General features: G+C 53.4%; 5 protein-coding genes across 5 annotated transcripts; 2 read left to right on the top strand and 3 right to left on the bottom strand.

The window, feature by feature from the left end:
- Nucleotides 1-1055: 1055 nt before the first annotated feature.
- On the top strand, nt 1056-2417 carry HER10_EVM0008155 (uncharacterized protein; the record flags this gene model as incomplete). The annotated part of the gene is made up of 4 exons (XM_035477687.1): nt 1056-1208; nt 1292-1650; nt 1704-1764; nt 1824-2417. Exons 1-4 carry the CDS (start codon nt 1146-1148, stop codon nt 2415-2417), a joined length of 1077 nt encoding a protein of 358 aa, XP_035338629.1. The 5' UTR covers nt 1056-1145.
- A 153-nt stretch (nt 2418-2570) lies between these two features.
- Nucleotides 2571-3857, bottom strand: HER10_EVM0001656 (SMP-30/Gluconolaconase/LRE-like region; the record flags this gene model as incomplete). Its single annotated transcript, XM_035471397.1, has 2 exons — nt 2956-3857; nt 2571-2877 (listed from the first exon to the last, which is right to left on the bottom strand). Exons 1-2 carry the CDS (start codon nt 3639-3641, stop codon nt 2571-2573), a joined length of 993 nt encoding a protein of 330 aa, XP_035338004.1. The 5' UTR covers nt 3642-3857.
- A 568-nt stretch (nt 3858-4425) lies between these two features.
- On the bottom strand, nt 4426-6752 carry HER10_EVM0007373 (uncharacterized protein). Its single transcript, XM_035476931.1, has 8 exons — nt 6352-6752; nt 6206-6283; nt 5904-6140; nt 5402-5824; nt 5185-5327; nt 4940-5115; nt 4792-4867; nt 4426-4731 (listed from the first exon to the last, which is right to left on the bottom strand). Exons 1-8 carry the CDS (start codon nt 6452-6454, stop codon nt 4495-4497), a joined length of 1473 nt encoding a protein of 490 aa, XP_035338549.1. The 5' UTR covers nt 6455-6752; the 3' UTR covers nt 4426-4494.
- A 2881-nt stretch (nt 6753-9633) lies between these two features.
- HER10_EVM0002207 (fungal specific transcription factor) lies at nt 9634-13479 on the top strand. Its single transcript, XM_035471928.1, has 7 exons — nt 9634-10108; nt 10314-11021; nt 11072-11517; nt 11584-11843; nt 11947-12001; nt 12085-12554; nt 12612-13479. The coding sequence occupies exons 1-7, from the start codon at nt 9930-9932 to the stop codon at nt 13245-13247; spliced, it is 2754 nt and encodes a 917-aa protein (XP_035338064.1). The 5' UTR covers nt 9634-9929; the 3' UTR covers nt 13248-13479.
- Nucleotides 13480-15935: 2456 nt separating this feature from the next.
- On the bottom strand, nt 15936-19802 carry HER10_EVM0006399 (uncharacterized protein). The gene is made up of 2 exons (XM_035483011.1): nt 17044-19802; nt 15936-16992 (listed from the first exon to the last, which is right to left on the bottom strand). Exons 1-2 carry the CDS (start codon nt 18566-18568, stop codon nt 16433-16435), a joined length of 2085 nt encoding a protein of 694 aa, XP_035338445.1. The 5' UTR covers nt 18569-19802; the 3' UTR covers nt 15936-16432.
- Nucleotides 19803-23053: the final 3251 nt, after the last annotated feature.

The raw sequence follows: 23053 nt of genomic DNA, 5'->3' as shown, positions 1-23053 counted from the left end.
CAAAACTTCCAAAACCACCACCGAGTTCCGCAATGTCCATTGAATCTCGTTAGAGGCCTCAAATTCCTGGATGTGGGAATGGAGTCCCCGGAAACAATCACGTCGATAACGCCTTTCGAGAGACTCATACACACGTCCCACAGTCTCCCAACTTTCGAGTCCTTCGGAAATCACCTTCCTTATGGCGGCAAAGTGCAGCAAAAGCTGTAACAAGACCCAGGCTTCCCGATAGGCTCTTCATTCTATTGGCTCCGAAGAGGAGGTGTGTAGGCTGTTGACATTTCTAGCAAGGGTATCTAGTACATCACGCGTGCTTGGTGGCGCGTCCGGGTCAACTTTGGGTTCCTTTCTTCCAGGGCTTGGCAAGGCAACCGGTCGCCTTGTCGTATGCCAGCCAATTACTCGGTGTATACGGCTCGGTCAATCGCCTTCGCGACCGTTCCCTTGGGGATTCGATGCTCCTTGTCTCTTGAACCCTCGCTCAGAAGCATCGGGGGCCGAGAACTCGATGATAATCCCGTTCACCGTGACCAATGGTGTTGGACGCCTCCCTCAGCATGAAACATAACACCAACAGGTGCTTGTTGTTCTTTACAATCATCTATACATCCTTCGATGCATGGAATATCATAGCGGGCGACTGGTTGATGGAACACAATAGTCCTGGCCTCTCTTCCTCTGACATAGCTAATCCAAGCCTGGGTGAATTAGCCGTACTGTCAAAGATGTTATCCCTATTATTGGATGCGATTTATCCCATATCTTTCCGCGAACGTGTGCATTCGGCGTTGGTTCACGGCTTTGAAACACCTTTGTGCGGGCTACGTTACTTTAGGCAACCAAGGCACCCCCTTTCCGATTGCACTACGCGGAATTGGGCAGGCTACAGATTCGTCGAGTAGTATACTGGTATCAACCAAGACAAATTCGCAATTGTAGCTTGATTCAATGCCCCATACAAGTTGTTTCACTGTGTTTATACTGATTAGATAATCTGAGATCCTTCTCAACATTAGCGTTGAAGTTTCCAACGTGCCATGTCCACAACGGGCTCCGTCAGCTTACACCCCCGCACAACGCTGCAGAAGTTCATCTGAAGACACATTCAACAACTCCTCAGACTGACCTGAACAAGACTGTGAGCTATGGCACCGCGAACTCGTGAAGAGCTCCTCGCCTATGGCATAGTCGATCCGTCAATTGAGGCCGTAAGTTCACGCCAGCCCACTGTCAACTAACTTTTATTTTCTCAGTGCATGCATAGATACTAACAACATATCTCCTTCTCCAGGAACTCGCTGCCCGGCCTCTCCGGGACCCGCAGCGCGGAGACCCTTACTTTGGACGAAATGACTTCTTCGCGATGCGAGAACATCGAGCGACGCGCTTGCGTGAGTCCCACCACCTGCGCTACCTCCCCGGCCCCATTCCGGAGCAGGTCCGCGAGGAAGACCGCAAGGTCACCATGAGAGACGGCCATGAAATCGCCATTCGGGTCTATGCCCCCTTGAAGGCCCCTTCTGGAGGCAGTCCACTCATTGTGATGTATCACGAGGGCGGGTGGTGCATGGGTGATCTCTCTGACGAAGAGGTGAACTGCCGCCTGTTCAGTAGAGATCTCGGCGCAGTTTGCATCAATGTTGAGTATCGGTTAGCTTACGACTTAAGCCTTGATGCTCGGTATCAACACTGACTTAAAGCAGGCTTGCTCCTGAATTTCCCTTTCCAACTGGTGTCAATGACAGCTGGGACGCGTTGCAATGGGTAACTCACATGTACCACTTCCTCAATTGCGTCATGACTGACCAAGGATCGTGTCCCAGGCCGCTGAGAACGCAGCCGAACTAGGCGCAGACCCTTCCCAAGGTTTTATCATCGGTGGCGGCTCCGCGGGCGGTAACATCACGGCTATCCTCGCCCACCTCGCCCGCGACAACAACCTCTCCCCGCCGCTCACGGGACAGTACCTCTGCGTTCCGGCTATCATGTGCCTCGCTCCTCCCGAATCCATACCCGAAAAGTACCGCCCCGAGTATCTCAGCCACCCCTCCGTTACGCCGTGCAAAGACCCCGTCATAGGCAACACCGCCGGTGATGGGGAAGCGGCACTGCGTGCTATCATTCAGCCCGATGTGGAGAGTCCTCTCTTCATTCCGTTTCACTATGGCAGAATCGGTCAAGGTCACAAGGGGCTGCCACCTACATACTTCCAGCTGGCTGGGCTGGACCCTTTCCGAGACGAGGGACTGATCTATGAGCGGGTTTTGAGAGAGGAAGCTGGGGTCAAGACAAAGCTTGATATCTATGCCGGGCTGCCTCACTACTTTTGGACCAATTGGCCACTCCTGGAGAAGAGCAGGACCTTCGTGGAAGATACACTCAAGGGTATTCAATGGCTGTTGGAACAGAATAAGTAGAAGAGAGGAACGCTGTTCTCAGGCTTCGAGGCTGAGGATTCTATTGTACAACGGCCCACGCAGTTACAAGCATCAATCACTTCACAAGTGCCGTTTGATTCAGAAAAGCTTGAGCTATTGAGAAGTCAGTGCCATGTTTGTATGTACTTATGCTTAAATGCACAGCAATGCGCCTTTCGTATCATCTGCCAACTTGGCCCTCCATAATCGGTTCTCATTCAAGATGAAGATTTCTCCATTGCGGCCGAAGCAGAAGTTGGCAGCACCACCCTGAACAAGGATCTTTCCTAGCAAAACACCCCCTGCAGACCAGATGTTGACACCGTCGCCGCAGCCGCTGTACACGTTCCCGTGCACGTCGCACTTGATGCCATCTGGAATGCCGGTATCAGCCATGGCAAAGAGACGCCTGTTTGTCAAAAAGGGCTCTCCTGAGTAGGGGACCACATCGAATGCGTAGCTGTCAATCTTTGTCAGTTCATTTGATCTCATAGAGGTGTCGTATCCTGGCTGTTGAGGCCGTGCCGTAAAAACTCACATTGTTGACGCTCGTGTGAGATCAGTTGAGCCATCACCATGAATCCAGTCGGTGTCCGTAATGTACACAGTCTTCTCGTCGGGGCTGAAGCAAATACCATTCGGCCGGCCAAAGCCATCGGCCATGGCCCGAATCGACCCACGGATGGGATCATATCTGTAAACTTGATTGGGAAGCTGCGGCTTCGGCCGGATACCCTGCTCATAGCCATAAATCGGGTCGGTGAACCACAGAGAGCCGTCACTGTGCACCACAACGTCGTTGACAGAGTTGAACTCCCGTCCGTGGAACGAGTTGACCATCATACGTGTCTGGTAGGGCGGTTCCGCCTCCATAAAGACCAGGCCTCCAGGCGCGGAGTGCGTGCCCTGGGCGCAGAAGACGACCCCGTCCAGGTAGTTGACACCTCCGTTGGCCATCGTTATGACGGCGGGGTTGATCTCCTCACATTTTGTCTTGGAACTGCCATCGGACGGCAGTGTGACGCGGCAGATCTGGATCTTGCGGCCGCCGGCTGCATGGTCGTGGTACTGGTTGCTAGTGATGAAGAGGGTGTTGTTACGCTCGATGAAGACGCCTGCCTCGTGAGCGAAAGGATAGTCCTGGTTCTCGTGCAACAACTCGAGCGACGGTGCGGAGCCGAACAGCTTCTTGACTCGGTCGTCGTAGACCCTGAAGTTTGCCATTGTGAGAAGCTGAAGATGAGTTATGTGGTAAGCTAATTGAGACAATCAACGTCGTATTGCCTTCAATTGCCAAGAAGGTTCTTCGAGAAGCACTGCGGGAATTCTTGGCGTCGACGTTCAACGGTTGGACGGTTGAAGAGCAATCAGTTGGGGCGTTTTTGTGTCTCCAGGTCGCACGGATGCGGGGCACGACTGCGGGCACGATGCACCTGTTCCTGTCACAGGATAGAGTTCGTGGGTCTGTGGCCAGCGTTCGGCCTGCGTTCGGCAAATGTCTCAAGAACTGTGTCTCCCTCACGTGCATAGTCACGGGTCGGCATTTGCACAACGAGGGACTACGGATATTGATCGTATTAGTCTACTCAAGGATTGCGCGTCAAGATAATTTCAGTTTTACCGGAGGCCAGCCGGCTGCTGTAGAGTGTAGACTATTACTATGCTAGTTGCAGTCCAACCCTCGACACCGAGTCAGGATACGGGAAGTTCGAGTCTTTTATGTATCGAGATCGATGAGCGTCAAGAGCTCTTCCCCTCGAGGGAATTTCTTTTTCAAAAAATAAATCTTACCCAAAAGAGGGTATTCTCGCCAGTTGAGCCATGAAGATGGCCTTTAGTCCACTTTATGAGACTGGCTGCATGTGGTCGGGGCCGTACCAGCGCAATTACACGAAGATGGCGAACAAACGTTGAAGGTGCCATACCACAGACAATCGATCATAGAACACTTCTCTTATTCATACTAATAAACCCACATGAGCTTCACTCTGAAAATCTGTATTCAATGCCCCCTTTTCGCCGCAATGGTTTCCAATCTGTGCTTTGAGTCTTGACCCAGCACTAACAGCAACCACAACTAAGCCCTGCTGACGTCTTCGATATCCCAGACTTCGTGCTTGCTATCTCTATCATGGATCGTATTTTCAAAGTCCTCGCCGGCAAACAGGCGATCAACATCCTCCAGCTCCAATCCCTTGGTCTCAGGGAAGAAGAGGTAGATGACGGGCACCCACGCGGCATTCAAAACCGCAAAGATGATGTAAGTGCGCCATCCAATACTCGAGATGGAGATTGGAGTAATTTGAACGACCATCTACATATTGAATCAATCAGCAGCTGCCAGAGGACATCTTTCCATCCGCGGGGCACTCACGTAATTGAAAATCCAGTTAGTTGCACTGGAGATGGACGAGCCCAGTTGCCGAATCCGCAGAGGCAAAATCTCCGACCTGTAATACGAGCACGGCAGTTAGCGTAAAGACTCCACACGAAGGGCAGAAGAACTAGATGAGGAAACTTACGGGTAAACCCAGACAGTTGCCTGGAAGCCGATGGTAAAGGCACCCTGGAAAACGAAAAGCATGGCGGCAGCGCCAATGCCAGCTGATGTGGCGATGGCAGTAGAGTTCTGGACCTGGTAGATGAGAGCTGCTTGAACTGCCATGACGATTGCCATGACGCTAATCATGGACAAGAGCTGTCGTATCTCGTTAATTTGACTTTTTCCCACCACGCTTTGGGGAAATGAAGGGGGATGAATATTTACCAAGGGTCGTCTGCCCACGCGGTCGATCAAGAACCATGGAATAAACGAGGCAACAAAGAACCAAGTCTGTAAGAATCCAGACATGAGACTCGACATGTGACTATCGAACCCGATACTCTTCTCGAATAGGGTGCCGCTGTAATCTTCAGTAGTCATAGCCGTCAGCATACCTTCATTCAAGAAAAAATAAATGATTCTGATCATTAGTGCAACTCACAGATGATAGCATTGATTCCTCCAAGCTGCTGTGCGCCTTGCAAGAAGCACGCAATGAGGAATCTCTTCTGGCTCTGGATACGGTCTTGTACCAAGAGATCCCGCCACGAACTCGCGCTGTTCTCTGCCTCGTACGTAACCGTTTGCGTGATTGAGTGGTGCAGGGCAAGAATCGTGTCCTCGTCCTCGTCACACTTGAGGCGCTTTAGGACGGCCAGGCATTCATCTGATCGCTTGTGTGCCGCAAGCCATCGCGGAGTCTCTGGTATGAACTGCAAAATGATAAACATTGGCAGGATGCAGATGCACTGCAGAGCAACTGGAACTCTCCAGGCGTAGCTTTCGAGATGTGAGGAGAATGCGTAGTCGATCCAGTAGATGAGGAAGATTCCAAAGTTTAGGGTAGATAGTTGTGCGCAGACGTCTGTGATCCTCGAGGTCAGCGAAGCTCGGTCGAGGTGCCTGACAACCTCAAATGCATCAATGGGAAAGTTTCAACTTACAAATGCCACGGCTTGCCTTGGGGCTGAACTCGGCCTGAAGAACAGGAACAGTAGAGTTGACGATGCCCATTCCGACACCCGAGACGATTCGCCCGACAATCATCTGAGCGCGCCCATACGAAGCGGCTTGGATGATGGCACCGACGACCATGATAGAGCAACCAATTGCAATGGTCTTTCGGCGTCCATACTTCTCGCCGAACATCGCCGTTGCAACGCAGCCGAAGAAACAGCCAACTATAGAAAGCAGAGTCAGCTGACCGTAATCATGGACTTCGAGTCCCCTCGTCGAGTCTACTTGCCTTCGTAGATTGCCACGATGAGGCCTGTCATGGTCGGGTCTGGTGAGTCGAAGGTCGAGTTGAATGCCGGGGCATTGACTAGAGAGAACTGTTAGAAAGTGGTCCAACTCTTGGCATCTCGGTGTAGTCTGTAGAGAGATACCTACCCAAGCCTCCCATAAGGCCATTATCATAACCAATGAGCATAAAACCCAACGATGTGAGAACGCTGACGGCCAAGACCAGCCGCTGCCCTCGAAGTTCACCCATCTTGGAAAAAGGAGTTTGGTCTCTGTAGACTCAAGAGTTGAAAGAGTACGGCGTGTAGAAAAGAAGCGGCTCTTGCATGCACCTTTGAGCGTGCGGTAGGCTCACTGTCTGAACTGCACGAGAACGCTTCCCCGCGAAAGCTGTCGTCTGAAGGTTCTCTGTGAACGTTTATAAACACATGGACACAATCCGAGAAACGATCGGACAGTTCGTGATCATACGCCAAGTATCAAGATCGACGCGGTTAGTACCACTTCCCCGGGAATCCACACAACACGGGGTAGGGCATTTCTGCGGGGAGTTTGGGGTTTCACTGCGGGAAGGGGAGACGTCGAATGCCGTCTGAGCCGTCTCGAGACCAATCGCGTCAAAGTTTTCTTAGCAACTTGCTTCATCGGACGGCAATTCAGATGTTGACACGCAAGCAGGAGAGCGGTTTTCTGGATAACCGACGCAGGCAGAGTTTCTGCTGGTGAGACGCGTCGGCTACTGAAAGTTTGGACTTTTGGTACGCATTCGTGGCGTTGTAGCTTCTTTGTGACCGCGTCACGACCTGAAAGTCGGCAATTGACAAATACTCAAGAGCCTTGAGGGTCGGCAATTGCCAATATACTATGGATATGGATCTAGGTCAGCTGTTCAATATTCGTTTGCCGAAAGTTCTCAATTGCCTTGCAGTAGCCATCAAATAGTGTCCCTAACTAGAAAAGGGCGTCTTTGCCATTCCATTTACACGAGAATAATGCGATGCGCTGTGGCATGTTTGGTGCCGCCCGCGATTCATGCTCCAGTTTACTGTCACCGATAGCGGCGGCAATTGAACATTCTCGGCTATCAAAGCTCGGCCTTCGATCCGCGCCCTTCTCCCAACCCCTCATTCAGGGCCCTCTCAATCGACCTTATGAACCAACTCATCTAAACCTTTGGATGTCTACCTCCGTACCTACGGGATAGCCCAGATATCCCAGTCCAGACTCGAAGCCCGACGAGTACCTCTCGAACAGGAATAGCTCGTATCCTGTTACCTACCTATCATCAAGGTGCATACCAAAAGTCTCGAACCGTCCGCAGGTCTGTTACAAGGGTCCAACTGTCAAGATGGTCCAATACAGCATTAGAAGCACAGACAACACCACCAAGGGCCGCCTAGCTCTGGTGACAGGGGCGAGGTAAGTGGCCATCCCACCTTGGACCCCCTCCGCTAGTGAGGCTGTCATCGTATGTTCCCGCTGACCAGATAATCTTCACCGGCGATCAGTGGTGGCATAGGCTCATCTGTTGCCCATGCTCTCGCCGCAGAGGGTTGCGATGTCGCATTACATTATTCCTCAAGTCAGGTACGGCATCACCGATGACAAGATGGGGAGGGGACCACGGGTGCACGGAGGACCGTACGGGTCTACGGCCCGTGAGGCCACCCACGTATACCACGGGCCTAATCTCTTAGGTATATTAACATTCAGAACAGGCGAAAGCGGATGCTCTGGCTCAAGAGCTGCGCGATAAGTATCCATCGCAGCTCTTCGTCCCCTTCCAGGCCGACCTCTCCTCGAGGGAATCGACGCGGAACTTGGTGCCCAGCATCTTCGCCAACGGCGAGGTCGCGCAGAAGCACAAGGCCGTCTCGGTGCTCGTCGCCAACGCCGGCCTCGGTCGCCGGATCCGCGACCCGGCGGACATTGGCGAGGACGACTGGGACGAGATGATGGAGGTCAACGCCCGCAGCCAGTTCGTCGTGACAAAGGCCTGCCTGCCCGGCATGCGCGCCCAGGGGTGGGGCCGTGTCGTTCTCGTGGGCAGCATTGCGAGCCGCGGTGGGGGAATCAACGGGTGCCACTACGCCGCTACCAAGGGTGCTCTCTGGTGAGTGTTTTCCCAGTCATCTGTTTTCTGTGACCTTTTGAGATGTGCCCTATCCGCACTTGGCATGTTCGTATATCTTTGTTAATTAGTTTCCCGGCGGGATGTCCCGGTCTTCTGGGGTCGTTTACGGCGAGACCGAGAAATGGGGGCCGAAGCTTGTCTAACTCTAAGCCGCAGCTCAATGGGTCTTAATTTGGCCACGTTCTTGGCACCGGAGGGTGTTACCGTGAATATTGTAAGCCTCAACTTTCATCCTCTTCGGGCCGAGGGTCCAAGTCAAGTATTGACTGTTGCTTGAGCTGTGCTGACATTGCTTCTCAGGTGCTGCCCGCCATGATTGGGGCCACTGGCATGATTGCCACTCCGAAATCAACGTGAGCAGCAGACATTTGTCGTGTATAGTCACGTCTTGGCATTTCACTGACATGAGCGCCCTATAGAACCTGGGATAGTAAAGATGACCTTGAGGAGTTGAGGTCCACGGATCCGGGGCTGGCCATTGCTGCCAGCGTCCCGGTCCACAGATTAGGCGCTCCCGAGGAAGTGTCAAACGTTGTCGTAATGTAAGTTACCGAACTGACCGGCGGGAACTATTGTGGTGCTCTTTTTGTGATTTTCTTAATTTGTGCTGACCCGTGATCGCCGTCCGCCCCCAGGTTTGTCAAGACTGGATATCTTACTGGCCAAGAGCTGGTCCTCGCCGGCGGGTTGAAATGAGTGCCGAATGAGAGGGAGGAGACTCCGAGACTTTTCTAACCCACCGAGGCAAAATAGAGATTATTCGCCGAATGGAACGCTATTACTTGGGAGAAGACAATGGGAACTTTTCTGCTTCGTCGCAGATGACGAGCAGCAGCTTTTGTCTCGTTGGTGATGTCCACGCGATTAGACATGGATGTTGAGACCAACCTTGTAGAGAGTTTAACAGGGTCTCGAATCCTATGCAGCTACCACTATGTTAGTTAGTACGGATAGTATTAGTGCAGACTCTAGAGTGCTGTCAAGTACTCCCTACCGTTCCCCCCCTTAGAAGTCAGCTGTGCCGCCATAAAACTCAAAGTTCAAAGGAAGAGGGGATTTGGGACGAGCTAGCTCTCGATCGGTAATACCTGCGAGTTATACCCTACTCCTAAAAAGTATACATTTGTGAAGTCTGGAGAGTCGCAAAACAGGGTAGTGCGTAAACCTTCACCATCAAAAGGTGCGTCATGCATCGAATTTTACGCCGACAATACCACCGCTAGACAGAAAAAACATTAAAAACCCCCCCAACTATCGCCGAAACAAGCCAGCCACATTGCCGTACTTCCGTGGATGACGGACGACCAGCCCTGGATTGCCGTGCCGATGCTCTCTTTACCCCCTTCGCATCCGGGCTCTAACGCCTCCAGAGTCCCCAGAGTCCCCCCTCAGTTGTGCTCCACTCAGTCCAAAAACCATCGGTCCATCACCAACCGCCGCGTTGGCCCGACATTCACCGCGCGCTGCCGTTGCCGCTTCCGTCGCCGCCGCTGCCCCCTCGCGCCCACACGCTTGGACCGAAGAGGAGGAGAAGAAGGAGAAGGAGGAGAAACCGAGCACACCGAGTCGCCGACGTAATAATCGCAACACCATGTCTGTGGACACCGCTGCCGCCGCCCCCGTCACCGACCGCCGGCCTTCTACGACGATGGTCAGTCCCCCGCATCAGCAGCACCACCGCTTGCCTCACGCGGTGACGGCTACTGGGAAAGAGAGGCGGGTATCGCGCGCTTGCGTCTCCTGCCGGCTCAGGAAGACGAGATGTGACTTGTGAGTAAACTTCTTCTTCGTACCAATACCCCTCTCTCTCTCATATAAGTTATGTCCATGAAGGCACATGTACATCAACATGCCATGGCGTGCAGGCCGGGAATTGGATTAAAGATATGACTGATTGGTTGGAAACTCATGAGAAACGCTTGCCAAGGCCCAGCTCGTCTGTTGACTAACACCACCTTGTTTCCCCTTCATGTAGAGATTATGGTGGTAACCCAGGTATACCACCCTGCCGTCGCTGTGTAAGAGAACAAAAAGAATGCGTCTTGGCAACATCGAGAAGAGGCGGCCGACGGCCCCGTAAGTTTGTCCGCTTACCACAAGGTGACGATGCCGTCTTCCCGCATCAACAACAACAGCAGCAACACTCGGACACCGTCACCGGGCCGGCAGCCTACGACTCAGGGCCGGGAGCTGGAGACGTCGGCACTGTCTCGGCGACGACGATCCGAGAAGACCAACATATGCACCACCAGCGCTCCACCAGCCCGGCGGATTCTCGGCACCACAACGACGGCGGTGAGCCCTGGTCGTGCTCCCCCGAAGAGGACGACGACGGGCCGGCAGAGAGGCCGGCGAGTTGGCCCGGCTCCACTTCGCAGCCGGACAGCCCCGGCGGCCGGTCGACACGGTCCCTCAAGAGCTCCGGCGATATCGAGGGCCACATCACATCCAGTGACTTGCTGAACCCTTCGGACGCGCTTAATCTCCTGGCGCAGGTTGCTGACCTTGATGGTGAGGAACGACGTGACGACATGCGGCACCTGTCTGTGAGTGATGCTCCGGGTCGGGATAAGTGCAGTCCCAGAAAAGGCTCACGCAAGCCATCGACACCTGCGGTGACTCATTACCCGCCAATATCAGACGGAGTTCTGAGTCTACCTGTCGCTTCACGACTACTCACATTGTAGGTTTCTCTTCTCTCAGGTACTCCCGAGTCGGGCTAACCACAACCAGATACATCGATCACTTTCACCCCTTCTTCCCCGTAGCAGACAAATGCATCCTCACCCACACCCCCGCCACAGTCTCCTCCCTCATCGACTCAGAACCCCACCTCGTCACCGCAATCTTCACCGTCGCCTCCAAAGACGAGCCCTCCATGACCCGCGTCCACGAGGCCTGCTCGCGGTACATGGAGACCCTCATCTCAAAGCTCATCTACAAGGGGTCCACCACCGTCGGCGCCGTCGAGGCCCTGCTGATCCTCGCGCAGTGGGCGCCGCAGAGACTGCAGGAGAAGCCTACCGTCGGGCGCGGCGAGGAGGACGAGGGTGCGTGGATGCAGATTGGCGTCGCGATACGGCTGGGGTACCTGCAGAGTCTGGAGCAGACGGGGCTGCTGTCGGATAAGACCAGCCCGTCGTCGGAGACGTTTCGGAGGAAGAGGTTGGTTTGGGCTGGTAAGCCTTTCCTTGGTGACAAGTCATGATGCAGTCGTGCTGACGTTCGTGTCCTTGGGTCATCAGCTTGCTACATGAGTGACAGAGAAGTATCGATCCGTGTAGGCAAGGGGTTCTGGTCCCGTGGGCCGGGACCGTCGACGGTGCCACGCTCTGTGGACTTCCCGTCCCTGAGGATCCAGGATGCCGGGGGAGACAACCTCGGACAGCTGTTCCAGGCTCAGCTTGAGTTGATACAGCTCTTCAGCAATGCTCATGACATACTATACTCATCGTCGAGTCATAGAGCTCAGCTGTACCTTGGCGGAGAGTACGTGAGGTATATAGTAAGTCGAGCCCCTTTCACCTATCTTTCCCATTGGAAGTCGACTATCATCACTCTTGATTTTTGTTTCTCTTTACCCTCATCGACTCACAACTGTATCACAGGACGATTCATTTGCGGTGCTTCGTAAATGGAAGATCGTTTGGGGAAGCCTCAACTGTAAGCCGACAACCTCTCCAAGCCGCCCTCGTGCCCTTGGGCTCACTTCCCATGAATGAGCCCAACTAACACTCAACCTCCAGTCACGCCCCTAATAAAAGCAGGCCTCAACCTCTCCTACGAATTCCTCCGCCTCTACATCAACGCCTTCGCCTTCCAAGCAACAATCAACCGCGCAATCACCAAAGCGCGTCAACAACAGCAGCAACAGATGCAGCATAACCAACAACAATATCAACAGAGTCAACAGCAGAACATGTCCTCAAAGGATCAGAAACAACAACACAACGGACACGAGACAACGACGGCATCCCAAGCGCCAGCAAGACACCCACCACCGCCGCCGCCGCCAACAACAACGACGACATACAGCAGCCCTCTGTTCGCAGACCTCGCCAGCACCCCCGACGCCCGCTTCATCTACGAATCAATGGACGCGGCCAACTCTCTTTTGAACATCCTTAACTCCTCTGTAGACCCGGCTACCGGGTTAAGGTACATGCCGATAAAGTACTACCTCTACGTAATTTACGCGGCCGTGTTTCTCTTCAAGGTATGGCAGCCATCTTACCTTTACTCCCTCGCACATCGTTCTAATTAATACAAACAGGCCCGTCTCGCTGGCGCCCTAGGAAGCGAAGCCTCAGAAAGCGTCCGCCGTTCAATAAACGTCACAATCGAAGGCCTCCAACGCTCGTCCCTGAGCCCGCACAGCCTAGGCCAGCGCTATGCACGCCTCTTATCTCTCCTGTGGCGAAGTAAACCAGAGGAACAGCAGCAACGGAGTCAAGGACCTACCCTACAATCCAACGTCACCATTTCCGGTCCGGATGGTCATGCCGTCGATGCCGCTAATGCCGGGGTGCCGTGTCCGGCATTCGGTCTCCATAATGGGGCAGGCGGCCCCGCGTCCGTGTCGGTGCATGTACCGACTGTACCAAGCTCGGCCGGCGCCGGTAACAGCAATGGGTATGGAGGTATGGGTGGACATGCCGACCACCATCAAGGGTTTGGTGGGATGCCACATGGCCATGCACATTCCAATATGACTGCCTTCCCTCATCAACCAGATCTTCTAGTCAGAGGCTTCTCGTGGCGCGATCTGGATGATCTGGGGCAATTCATCGGGCCGGCGGACATGAACTTTTCTGATCCTGCCAATTTGGCAGTGATGGGCGGGTCAATAAACCTGGATGAAGGGGCAGGGTATGATGTTCTCTGGCCTGGGAATGATGTGGTCTTTTGAGCTCTTTTGGTGAGCGGCAGAAGGTATCTCAACAATGAGTACAGATTTCTGAGTGGAAACGCGCTATGGAAGTAGGTTGTAATTCTAGAAGGAGACACTCGCGTGTGCATGGAAAGGACAAATGTTCGTGGCGTTCAAAAGTAAGGTGTGTGCCTGTATCGCATGGGTCGTCTTTGAATCAAAGATATCAACAATGAAGGAAGATCGCACAAAGGCAAAAGTCTCAGTCGCCGACAATGTTGATGATGCAAAGATATTCAACCCTTACGTTAGGAAGATGACGTGAGCTTGCTGCACATCTCTTGGGAATGTGATGTTACGGAATGTGGCGATGCAATTCCTGCGATGTATCATTTTCGTAGAGAGGAAGTAAGTTGAACAGACATTCTGCCTCGTGTCTCTTCCGCTCAATTTACCACGGTCAAAAGTCACTGGCAAAGGTTTATCGAAGATGAGAGACTGATGAGGCCTGGGATGATATTTCTGGGTCTATATAAATGCCCATACATCACGCTCAACTTCTTTCCAAAGGAACCAAGGTCCGGGGGAGGGCATACGTGGCCAGGCAGCTACGGCAGCTCGAGGTCACTGTGACCGAAGGATAGAGGAAGGTCAAAGCAACAAAACTGTTCAAAGGCTTTAGGCATTTGGCACCATACCAGAACAATATCCCCGCTCCGCACCAATACCCTTCACGAGCTTCTGTATATTCGATCTCAATACGTTATAGAGGTCTAACGATAATCATTAACAAGGGACGATACGTACGCCGAGGATAGTCTTCGAGTAATTGCACTTCAAATAGAACCTACTAATCCATTCCTAAATTCCTCAAGAACCTAAATCCTCTATCATATCGATTATGGACCGTCTTCGTTATCTTCTCACTCTTTTTTTACTAACTACTCAGATGCCCACCCCGAGGCTAAGGTTCCTACCTAGTTTTTCGCGGAAGCTGTCGCTGAGGTAGGTAGGCACCCAACGAACCTGTCCACTTAGTAAGACCGCCGAGATTAGAAGCCAAGATAACCCCCTATAAAAAGAGCATTCATTCCCCCGACTAAACTAAATCTAGGCTTCAACAGGGTAACAGCTTCCGCTACTATTGTGCCACCGGGTAGCCATAGGCAACAATCACCTACCTTAGGACTCCTAGCTCGACCCCTCGTACATCTTATCCCGAATCCAATCCTAAAGCTATGCCCCACCACCACTTGGGACGCTTCTCTACCCGCTGGGTATTGCTCTTGAATAAACGACGAATGAGGAACTTTGCTTAGTACCAAGATAATGTCATCTGCACTTTGGGCAAGATGTAAAGAACCAGACGCTTATGCTTTTGCGAACAGTTCAGTTTACTGCGCACAACCTCAAACCCGATTATCAAGATTGCCACTTGGTCGGCATCCTCAGAACGCTCTACCAACATTGTGCCCCCAGAAACAAAACATCCTCGACAAATGGCCGTTTATATAGGTCTTCTCACACGCCTTGAAAAAACGAGGCAAGCCCCTCAGAGGTAACTCGCAGCAGCTCTCACGACCGACTCGGAACGAGACAACCTCAACCGCAGTCCAAATCAGAGGCTTCTAACAAATGACCTCACACGTCGTCACAAAACACAACCTCTACATAGATCCAGCCACACGGACATCCCTCCACAATCTGCATCCAGCTTGTCACCACCCATCCCGCCGGCACTCTCCACACCCACGCACCCCTCCCCGCCCCCTCCGGGTCCCACACCCCCGGACCCCGCAACCACCCGCCCCGAAACGGCCTCGCACCCCGGCCCCTCCGCGCCGAAAGAATCTCACCACCAACCCCCCCCCCCCCCCCCTCCGTATCCCGCCGTTCACCTTCCGGACCTACCTACGAAGCTTACCAAAATAAACAGTTTCCAATGCCAACGAAGAACCAAGAATAGAAACATCCAACCAAAGAAACGGGGCCACCTTCTAGCCCCAAGCCACGCCGGTGTCCCCGATCAACCCAACTCCCCTCCAAATCACCCCATCAACGCCGTATGTTTCACCCCCAACGCCACATCACAAAGACCCCTGACCTCTCACCTCACACCTCAAATCCAGTGAAAGAAACCCCCCAAACAAAGAGAACCCCGGCATCGCAACCGAAACGTAGACCAACGTCAACGTGCCTCCGTCTTTTCCCCAAAAAGTCGAGACCGTTTCCCCCGGAAAGATTTGGAACGGTCACCATCTATGTCAGATCATCTCAAATCACGAACCACATTTCATCCTTCCCACCATAACCACCACTCCAAGCCACACATAGCCAGAACTCCCCGTCCACGCCCAGGTCGCACCGACAAAAATCCTCGCCTGACATGGAAGCCCTCACCACCCTTCTAGAACACACCATCCCAAAGTCCGAGAACGCCACTCTCTCGACGGCCTTTGACGGCATGACAAGCAAGGCCTTCCAAATAAGAGGGGACTTGCCCAACACAAAGATATGATAATCGCAAATTACTGACAAAGGGCTTCACCTTCATAATAAACGGGTATTTGATATTCTGATTCTGAATAACATCGAGGCGCGAAGAAAACCCCTACTGAAAGGAACAAATAATGTCCGAGTCTTTTTTTTTAAAAAAAAAAAAAAAAAAAGAAATAGACTACGGCAAGTCAGACGCGTCTGAGAAAGTTATACAGTAGTAAAAATGAATCGGAGAGAAGAAGAAGATAAAGAAAGATTGGTTTCCCAGCTGATATATACAAAACACCGACGCTATCCCCACAGAAAGTAGACAAAAAGTTTGAGCCATCCGCCTCTAAGAATTTTTTTGGTTAAGTTCATGAGCTCAAATCTAAAAAGGTCACCGAGTAAACTGGGACATTGATTGTCCCCGAGCTGAGAGTGAGAGCCCGGACATCTCAGGCTCCCTCCCAGCCCTACTTGCGAGTGCAAAATACTCGCCTTGAACATAATAAAGAAAAAGGGGAAACCAATGGGAAGTACCCAACAACCAAGAAGCAAGTCATCATGCGCATGCCAGGTTGTCTCTCATGTACGCCCACTGTCCGTCCGGCAACCAACCGTGCGTTCGTCCCACCTACTCGTACAACCGGGCCCCAAATACCGTAACCGAAACCCATTTCCTTTCCCTGTGTCCCGTCGTTATTGCCAGGGGGTATCACGGAGAGAACGCCTCTCCAATATCATTAAACCTCTGCGCCTTGTACCTCTTCGCGGAAGCGCACGCCGCCGCTGACCTGGATCGCTCCATTGACCCATTCGTTGTCTGCCACCTTCTCTAGTACCCACCGACTCCTTGCGCGTTGCAACAGGCCCTCGGTAATCTCCATTGCACCGAGGAGACCGCGCTCCTTAAACTTGGCTTCGTCGCCTTCGTGATCGCCATCCTGGCCGGCATAGTCGATCCAGCGCCACTCTGCGCGTGCTATGCGGTGACTGGTGCGGCTGCGCATGCGGTGGCCGTCCATCGTGTTTGGGTAAGGATCGAAAGGCAAGCGAGCTTCGAGAAGTGCGTAGAGCAAGACACCCAGAGACCACGCATCGGTGGCGCGGCCGTCGTAGGGCAGTCCCATGATAACCTCGGGAGCGGCATAATCCTCCGAGCCACATCTCGTCTCGAGTTTCTCGTCGTCGGTGATGCGGCGGGAAAGACCGAGATCGGTGAGGGTGATGACCGAGTGCGGGTACGTCGTCCAGTCAATTGAGGGGTCTGCGAGCTCAGGTGCCGTCAAGTTCACGAGTACATCTGGGAGTAGTCAGCAAAGGGTAGCTCTCCATTACCAAGAGAAATACCCACTCTCGAGCTTGATATCCCTGTGGACGATCCTGCGCTCATGCAGGTACCGTACAGCGCCCACCAACTCGGCAAACATCCTTCGCAATAAGGCTGGTTTGAGAAGTTGGCGATGGCCTGTAGCCACGTCGAACAGATCGCCCCCAGGGCAATGGCTGAGGACCAAGATGGCGCGGCTTGGCTCAATGTTCCACGCCTTGAGGTGGACCAGGGAAGGGTGGCTGATGGTCTGCATGATCTCGAGTTCGCGCTTCAGTGACATTTCGATTCTCTCCTCGCTCGCTCCTCCTCGAGGGCCGTGTTCGCAGACCTTGACTGCGACAAGAGTCTTTCTGAATGATGGCGACATTTTGGATATCGGGGTGAGGCTGTTATCGGTTCGTAGTAATTCGCTTCCGTCATCCATCTGGCTCGTTGCCAGCATCACTCGACTGAACGTTCCCTGGCCAAGGGTCTTGATTGCCCTCCATCTTCTCTTCTTTCGGTCGCGGCCGTAGGCTTCGAAGTACTCGGGTATCGCGGGTTTCGGTTTGCCGATGGCCATTTCGGTCGAGTCTCTTGATGATTCGCTCGGTGGCGGAGTCGGTGGTTGCACAATCGCCGGTGTCAGGCCTCTTGATTCTGCAAGATTGGCCTCCCGGCGCATGTGCGGCTGGAGGCCAGAGTCGGGGCCGTTTGTCGGCTTCGTGTGGGAGCCCGAGACGGTGATGTGTCGCTTGGGAACGTAATTGGGATCCGGGATGTACTCGCTGATGCTTCGGTTCCGCGCGTGTTCGGCCTTGCCATTCACCGGCCCCTTTGCGCCCGCACCGTCAGAGCCCTCGGCCACCAGGCCAGCATAGACTTTGCGTTTTGAGGCGTTGGCCAAGGCTACCGCTATTGATTCGCCGGTAGACGTGACGAGGACGGAGTCCGGGGCTGGGTTTTGCATTTGATCCCTTGAAGGCGGTCGCACACCAAGACGTCTCCAAGGGCCGGGTGAGTCTCCAGATAACAAAGGTGAAGGCAGCGGGGTGACGTCGCTCATAGCCGAGAGAATCGGACTGGGCATGCACGAACTTGTAGCCGATGCGGGACCTAGGCTGTTGGCGATGGCAGCTTTGAAGCTTGGGGTACGGGATATGGGTTTGAGATTGGAGGACGAGGTTTTATTTTGGAGGGCGTTACTCGGGCGGCGCGGGGTCGAAAGGGCGTCGTTTGAGTGAATGTCGGTTCGTGTGGGGAGGTTGGGATGAAAGTCTGACGTCTGGATTCGGAGTGAATTGCTGGCGGCAAGTGGACTGGGGCCGGGTCTCTGACTCGAGGGAGGCTCCAGTTGCTGAAAGGATGATTCGGACAAGGGCGGCGAGGGTGCTATTGTGTGTGTCTGGAACTGGATCTGAGGGTTGGAGACGTAAGGGAAAGAGATGTCGTTGAAGTCTGCTGCATTGTGGGTGTTTGTATCTGAGGCGAAGGGACCGGAACTCCCATCAACCTTGTTCTGGTGTTGGGTTTGTAGAGGCATGGACTGGGGTGGACCGTTTGACATGATTATATGCAACGTGTGGACGAGGTGGGTACGGACGGTCGTGGGTATCGGTATCGCAGAGAAGCGTTGCTGGCGGGGGATGGACCGGCGCGAGGTTATCAATGGGAGGGTGGCGACCGTCTGCGATTCGTAGGACGTAGTACGTGGACGGGACGGGATGAGCTGGCTACACACGGCGCCCACAGAACCGGGCCAACGTCAGTCACCACCGTTCCTTTTTCTCGCGCAGACGTCTTCCGTTTTGGGTCTTGGAGTAAAAGAAAGGTGTAGATTGTGTGGTCCGTGGGGGTGTGTTGTGTTTGAGAAGAAGCAGAAGAAGTAGAGTTGGGAAGAAGATGGGGGATGAACTCACCCGATGGTCCGGTCTTTCTACGTAGTACCTATATAGGTAGATCTCTCTCGCTCTTTATGATGCAGTTGAGAAACCTTGGCGGTTCAAGCACCTAACAGTCTTCTCTTTGGATGCGATTGACTCGGGGTCCGCGCTGTGCAGCACACACAGGCAGGGAAGAAGGGGTGGGAACGAGAGAAAGGAGCCTTTGGCGGTGGCCGCACGCAAGGAATGGCGGGGGGAGAAGAAGGGAAACAAGGAGCGGGAAAAGGGAATGAGAACTGCAGAGAGAGAGAGAGAGAGAGGGAAGAGGTTAGGGTAAATGAAGGAAAGAGAAGGGGCAGAAACAACAGCAGCGATGAGAGGAAGGGGGGGTGGGCTATGACGAGAACATGGGGGAGGCTCGGTTGGGCTATGTTGAGAGAGTGAGAGAAGTGCAGCAGCAGCGTAGCGGCAGTACGGAGTAGAAGGTAGGTAGGTAGGTAGCAATAGCAAGAGAAGGATACGACAGGTAGCGTAAAGGTGACAGACAAGCACTTTTGGGGGCTGCAGAAGCAGCAAGCGGAGCGTCAAGCAAGTCGGCGGCGCAAACGCAACGCAACGTCCCAGTGTAGGTAGTGTAGTGTCTTATGCCAGGATCAAGCCCAAGTCGAGGTGTCCCTGGGATGCCGTGCCCGAGTAAGGTATATGCGTGTGTGTAAGATAGGTAGGTATTCGTTTGTTCTGTGTGTAGAGAGGTGTGTGCCAGTTTCCAACCGGAGAGAGAAGGGATGATGGAAATGGTTCAGGGAGCATGAGAAACAAAAAAAAAACGAAAGGGAATGGAAGAAAATGGCAGTCAGTGACAGGGAGAACCGAGCGAACAAGAAGGAGCCCAAGAGCAAGAGCGCGGCGCGATGCGGTGCCAAACCCCCAAGAGCCCAGAGAGAGAGAGAGAGTCCACAGTCGCCCACCTCAAGCAGAAAAAGCCCAGGTGCGACTGGACTGGACGCCAAAAAACTAAAGGTGGAAAAAGAACGGAGACGGCAGGGTCAAGGTCAGACATGTTGTACTGGGTAGCACGGGAGGCCGTTCGAAACGGAGCCAGTCGTGGACTAGTCACCAGTCAAAGACGGGGGCACGGCCTCACGTCAAACGTTTGATTGGCTCCATTGAGACCGAGGAGGAACAAAGTACGAGGTCTGACTAAGCCAGCCAAAAGGTCAGCTCCTCTCTCTTCCAGGTCCTCTCTCTTCATGTACCTATCTTTGGGTACCTACGTATTTTCAATGTTCAATGCCCCGAGGCTCACGAGACTCAAATCCTAAAAAGAGAGCATCATGTTCGCCAAAGACTCAAACCCGATTGCCGTCCGTATAGGCTGTCAGCCCGAGGCAAGAGGCAGAGAGAGAAAAGTACCTTGCGTGCCGACCTCACCTTCCTGTACCGATACCAGACCCTGCCTGCAGTTGCCAGTATCCGCGTGCAGAGTGCAGATGTGTGTCAATGCACGGCTGTCGGTCGGGTCTAGCCCCCTCCGTCTCCGGTCCGTATTCGCCGGCCTACCTTCCTTACCTAACTCTTTCGTCTCCTCAGTCCTGGTTCTCCCAAGATCAGCATCCTACGCAGGTAGGCACCTTAGGTAGGCAAGCTGTACGGAGTAGCGTACGGACGGACCACTGCGTATGGGTTCAGTTCATAACGGATCAAATACCACTGCGGATCCCCGCCCACTCTCCTTCTGAATTCACACTCATCAGAGTCATCACACTCGTGACTTTTATTGATTTGCAGAAAAACCCTCTTTTCATCACATTCCCTGGCCATTCTCCATACCCGCTTGCTTTTCCTAAACCTCTTTTTGCCCATGCTCCCTCGGCTGCAAGATTAGACGCATATGCGCAGCAAGGTAGTCCGTGATTCCCTCTCAGATTGGGCTGATAACCTTGGATGTTCCTAATGGCCCTCGAGATACTCCGTATTCCGTACCTTACGGATATCCGTACGTACCTGACCTGCCTTAAGGTACCTTACCTTATCTTGCCGCGACAGAGGAGCAAGGGTGGAAACAAAGAACGGCATTGGTTCCACAATTACCCGGCCGGGCAATGAATCAATTTTGCAAACGCAAGCCTCAACCTCCAAAGGCAAAGCGTGGCAAGCTTGCCCTTCTTTCACCATGCGCCTTACCTCCTTACCTTACACCAAGGGCACCTTTCCGTACAAAGGAAACTGAAATTCCAACGTTCGTTGCCTCTGCAACTCAACCGTCCGTTCGTGCTTCTTTCATCGCCCTGGACCCAAAACAGCCAGCCAACCGTCGCCTCACCGGTCTGACGCTAATCCACCTGTTCCTTATTCGCCTACACTCATCTCTGTACACCATGTTTTTGGTTTCGGTGCCTCGTGGCCGTCGTCGTCACGTCTGTCCGGAGCCAGCCCAGGTGCGGAATGGCTGGTGTCAGAGCCACTGGTGACGGGTGACAATGGGCGGCACAGCTCGACCAAATGGCTCGAGTATGTCGTCCAATTCTACAAATAGTTTTCACTCGTAGTCGCTTCGCCCGGCTGGCCCCCCATGACATGACCGCGTCCAGTCCAAAATGGCCCGTCTGACGGTAATACGGCATTCTGCAACCCTTTAACCATTCGGTCCTTGGCAATCGGATACCGTAGGCATGCAGTCATGAGCCATGAATATCAGAATATGCCAGCCAGTGCCGTCCGGCCACAGTAGACTGACTGACTACAAACGACTGCATTGCCAAGCAGAGCCGGGCGAGTCTGCGTCTCGAGACAATTGAAGTAGATGCGCTGTCGCCGAACGCTGTTTGTCGAGCTCTAAGACAGCCGGCAGTGTCCTGGATCATACCCAATGCTCCTCTTGGGATCGTTCAACCTATCGGCCTTGATAAACATTAGCTGACCGCAGACCAAAGTCTTTGCAGAGACCAAGAAGCAAACCAAATCCTATAACAACCCCTTCACATTCGTCGTTTCAAGACTTCTCCAATCTCATGTCTAACTTAGTCGAGGAGGCGCCCTTCCAAACACCCATGTTCACACCCCCAGGAAGTGATGTGCCCGTCGGATATTACGTTACAGTGCATGTCCCTCTTTTCCCAGGTACACAGCGAGACCACTCGCTACAGCCCGTGACAGGTACCGCCAGTGTCCGCTGTCCATGTGGACGGGCAACGGAGTAGGGAGGCACGGAGGGTTTGGGGGCTCGCCTAGGCCATGGCCCATGGCATCAATTCCAAGGGCGTACAACCTCATAGGGCGACCGGTTCCAGTTGGGGATCGGAGCAGACGACTTTAAAATTGGCCTCGTCCAGAGCTGCTACCCGTTAAGCTGCTTTCGGATAGCGGTGGGCCGGTGAGGTTCCCACCGTGGCACCGTCTGGCTCGGAACTGGGTCCAGCGTCCCGTTTATTGACTTTCCCAATCTCCATCCGTGCCATGCTACACCGGCTGACTGGTTGGGCCTGGTATGTTGTTCCCTGCCTGTATCCCGTCCGCGATGGATCTTGTCTTTTGTTGGTCTCTTGTATGATTGCGTACCCGAAGACCTTGCTTTGGGTCGACTTGACAGAATGAAAGGGCCACTGTCGCGACAAATTCGCTGCCCACCAGTACTGTCTAGAGGAAGAGAGGGAGATCAACATACCGTGCGCGCAGTATGTGGCCTCTGTTTGGCTACACGGATGGGCTGTGGGCGGCTTGTGAAATGTTTCTGCCATGCACCTGCAGCTACCGGCGTCTGACCAAATGAACGGATTCGGCCCAGGGCGCATTCGGCCGGCGACAATGGCATCTCGACATTTCGCGTTCTCGACTGACTGTTGTTATCGGCTGCCTTTGAGAAGTTTGATCTATGACTGACCCAGTTCCGCTCGTGAGGTGGAATTGAGTTCAGCCAACTGGTAAAAGTCACTTGCCCAAGACCGTCGCGATCATTAGGGCCGCACTAGGCAAGCATATCATGAATAATGTTGACCTTGGGCTATGCGTGTAGGCCATGCCGGCAGCATCTCTATGGGCTAGGAAATGGTAGCGCCGGTGTGCCGGTATGCCGGCTCCCACCCTCGAGTTCTCGACCACTTTCCTGTAAGCGGTTGTAGGATGAATAGCGTGCGAGATTCTATCCACGAAGAAATGGAGGTGTTCCTCGA

The sequence above is a fragment of the Colletotrichum scovillei genome (assembly GCF_011075155.1).
Source record: "Colletotrichum scovillei strain TJNH1 chromosome Unknown Contig00001, whole genome shotgun sequence".
NCBI classification, from domain to species: domain Eukaryota; kingdom Fungi; phylum Ascomycota; class Sordariomycetes; order Glomerellales; family Glomerellaceae; genus Colletotrichum; species Colletotrichum scovillei.
This window is presented reverse-complemented; position numbering and strand designations above follow the sequence as displayed.

Excerpts from the sequence above, each read along its gene's own strand:
- HER10_EVM0006399 (XM_035483011.1), bottom strand. The coding sequence starts at position 18,568 with ATGTCAAACGGTCCACCCCAGTCCATGCCTCTACAAACCCAACACCAG. Across the intron at positions 16,993-17,043 it reads CAGGGATATCAAGCTCGAGA|ATGTACTCGTGAACTTGACG; the intron begins GTGGGTATTTCT and ends GACTACTCCCAG.
- HER10_EVM0007373 (XM_035476931.1), bottom strand. The coding sequence starts at position 6,454 with ATGGGTGAACTTCGAGGGCAGCGGCTGGTCTTGGCCGTCAGCGTTCTC. Across the intron at positions 6,141-6,205 it reads CATCGTGGCAATCTACGAAG|TTGGCTGTTTCTTCGGCTGC; the intron begins GCAAGTAGACTC and ends TGCTTTCTATAG. Across the intron at positions 4,868-4,939 it reads GCAACTGTCTGGGTTTACCC|GTCGGAGATTTTGCCTCTGC; the intron begins GTAAGTTTCCTC and ends CTCGTATTACAG.
- HER10_EVM0002207 (XM_035471928.1), top strand. The coding sequence starts at position 9,930 with ATGTCTGTGGACACCGCTGCCGCCGCCCCCGTCACCGACCGCCGGCCT. Across the intron at positions 11,022-11,071 it reads GCTTCACGACTACTCACATT|ATACATCGATCACTTTCACC; the intron begins GTAGGTTTCTCT and ends AACCACAACCAG. Across the intron at positions 11,844-11,946 it reads GAGAGTACGTGAGGTATATA|GACGATTCATTTGCGGTGCT; the intron begins GTAAGTCGAGCC and ends ACTGTATCACAG.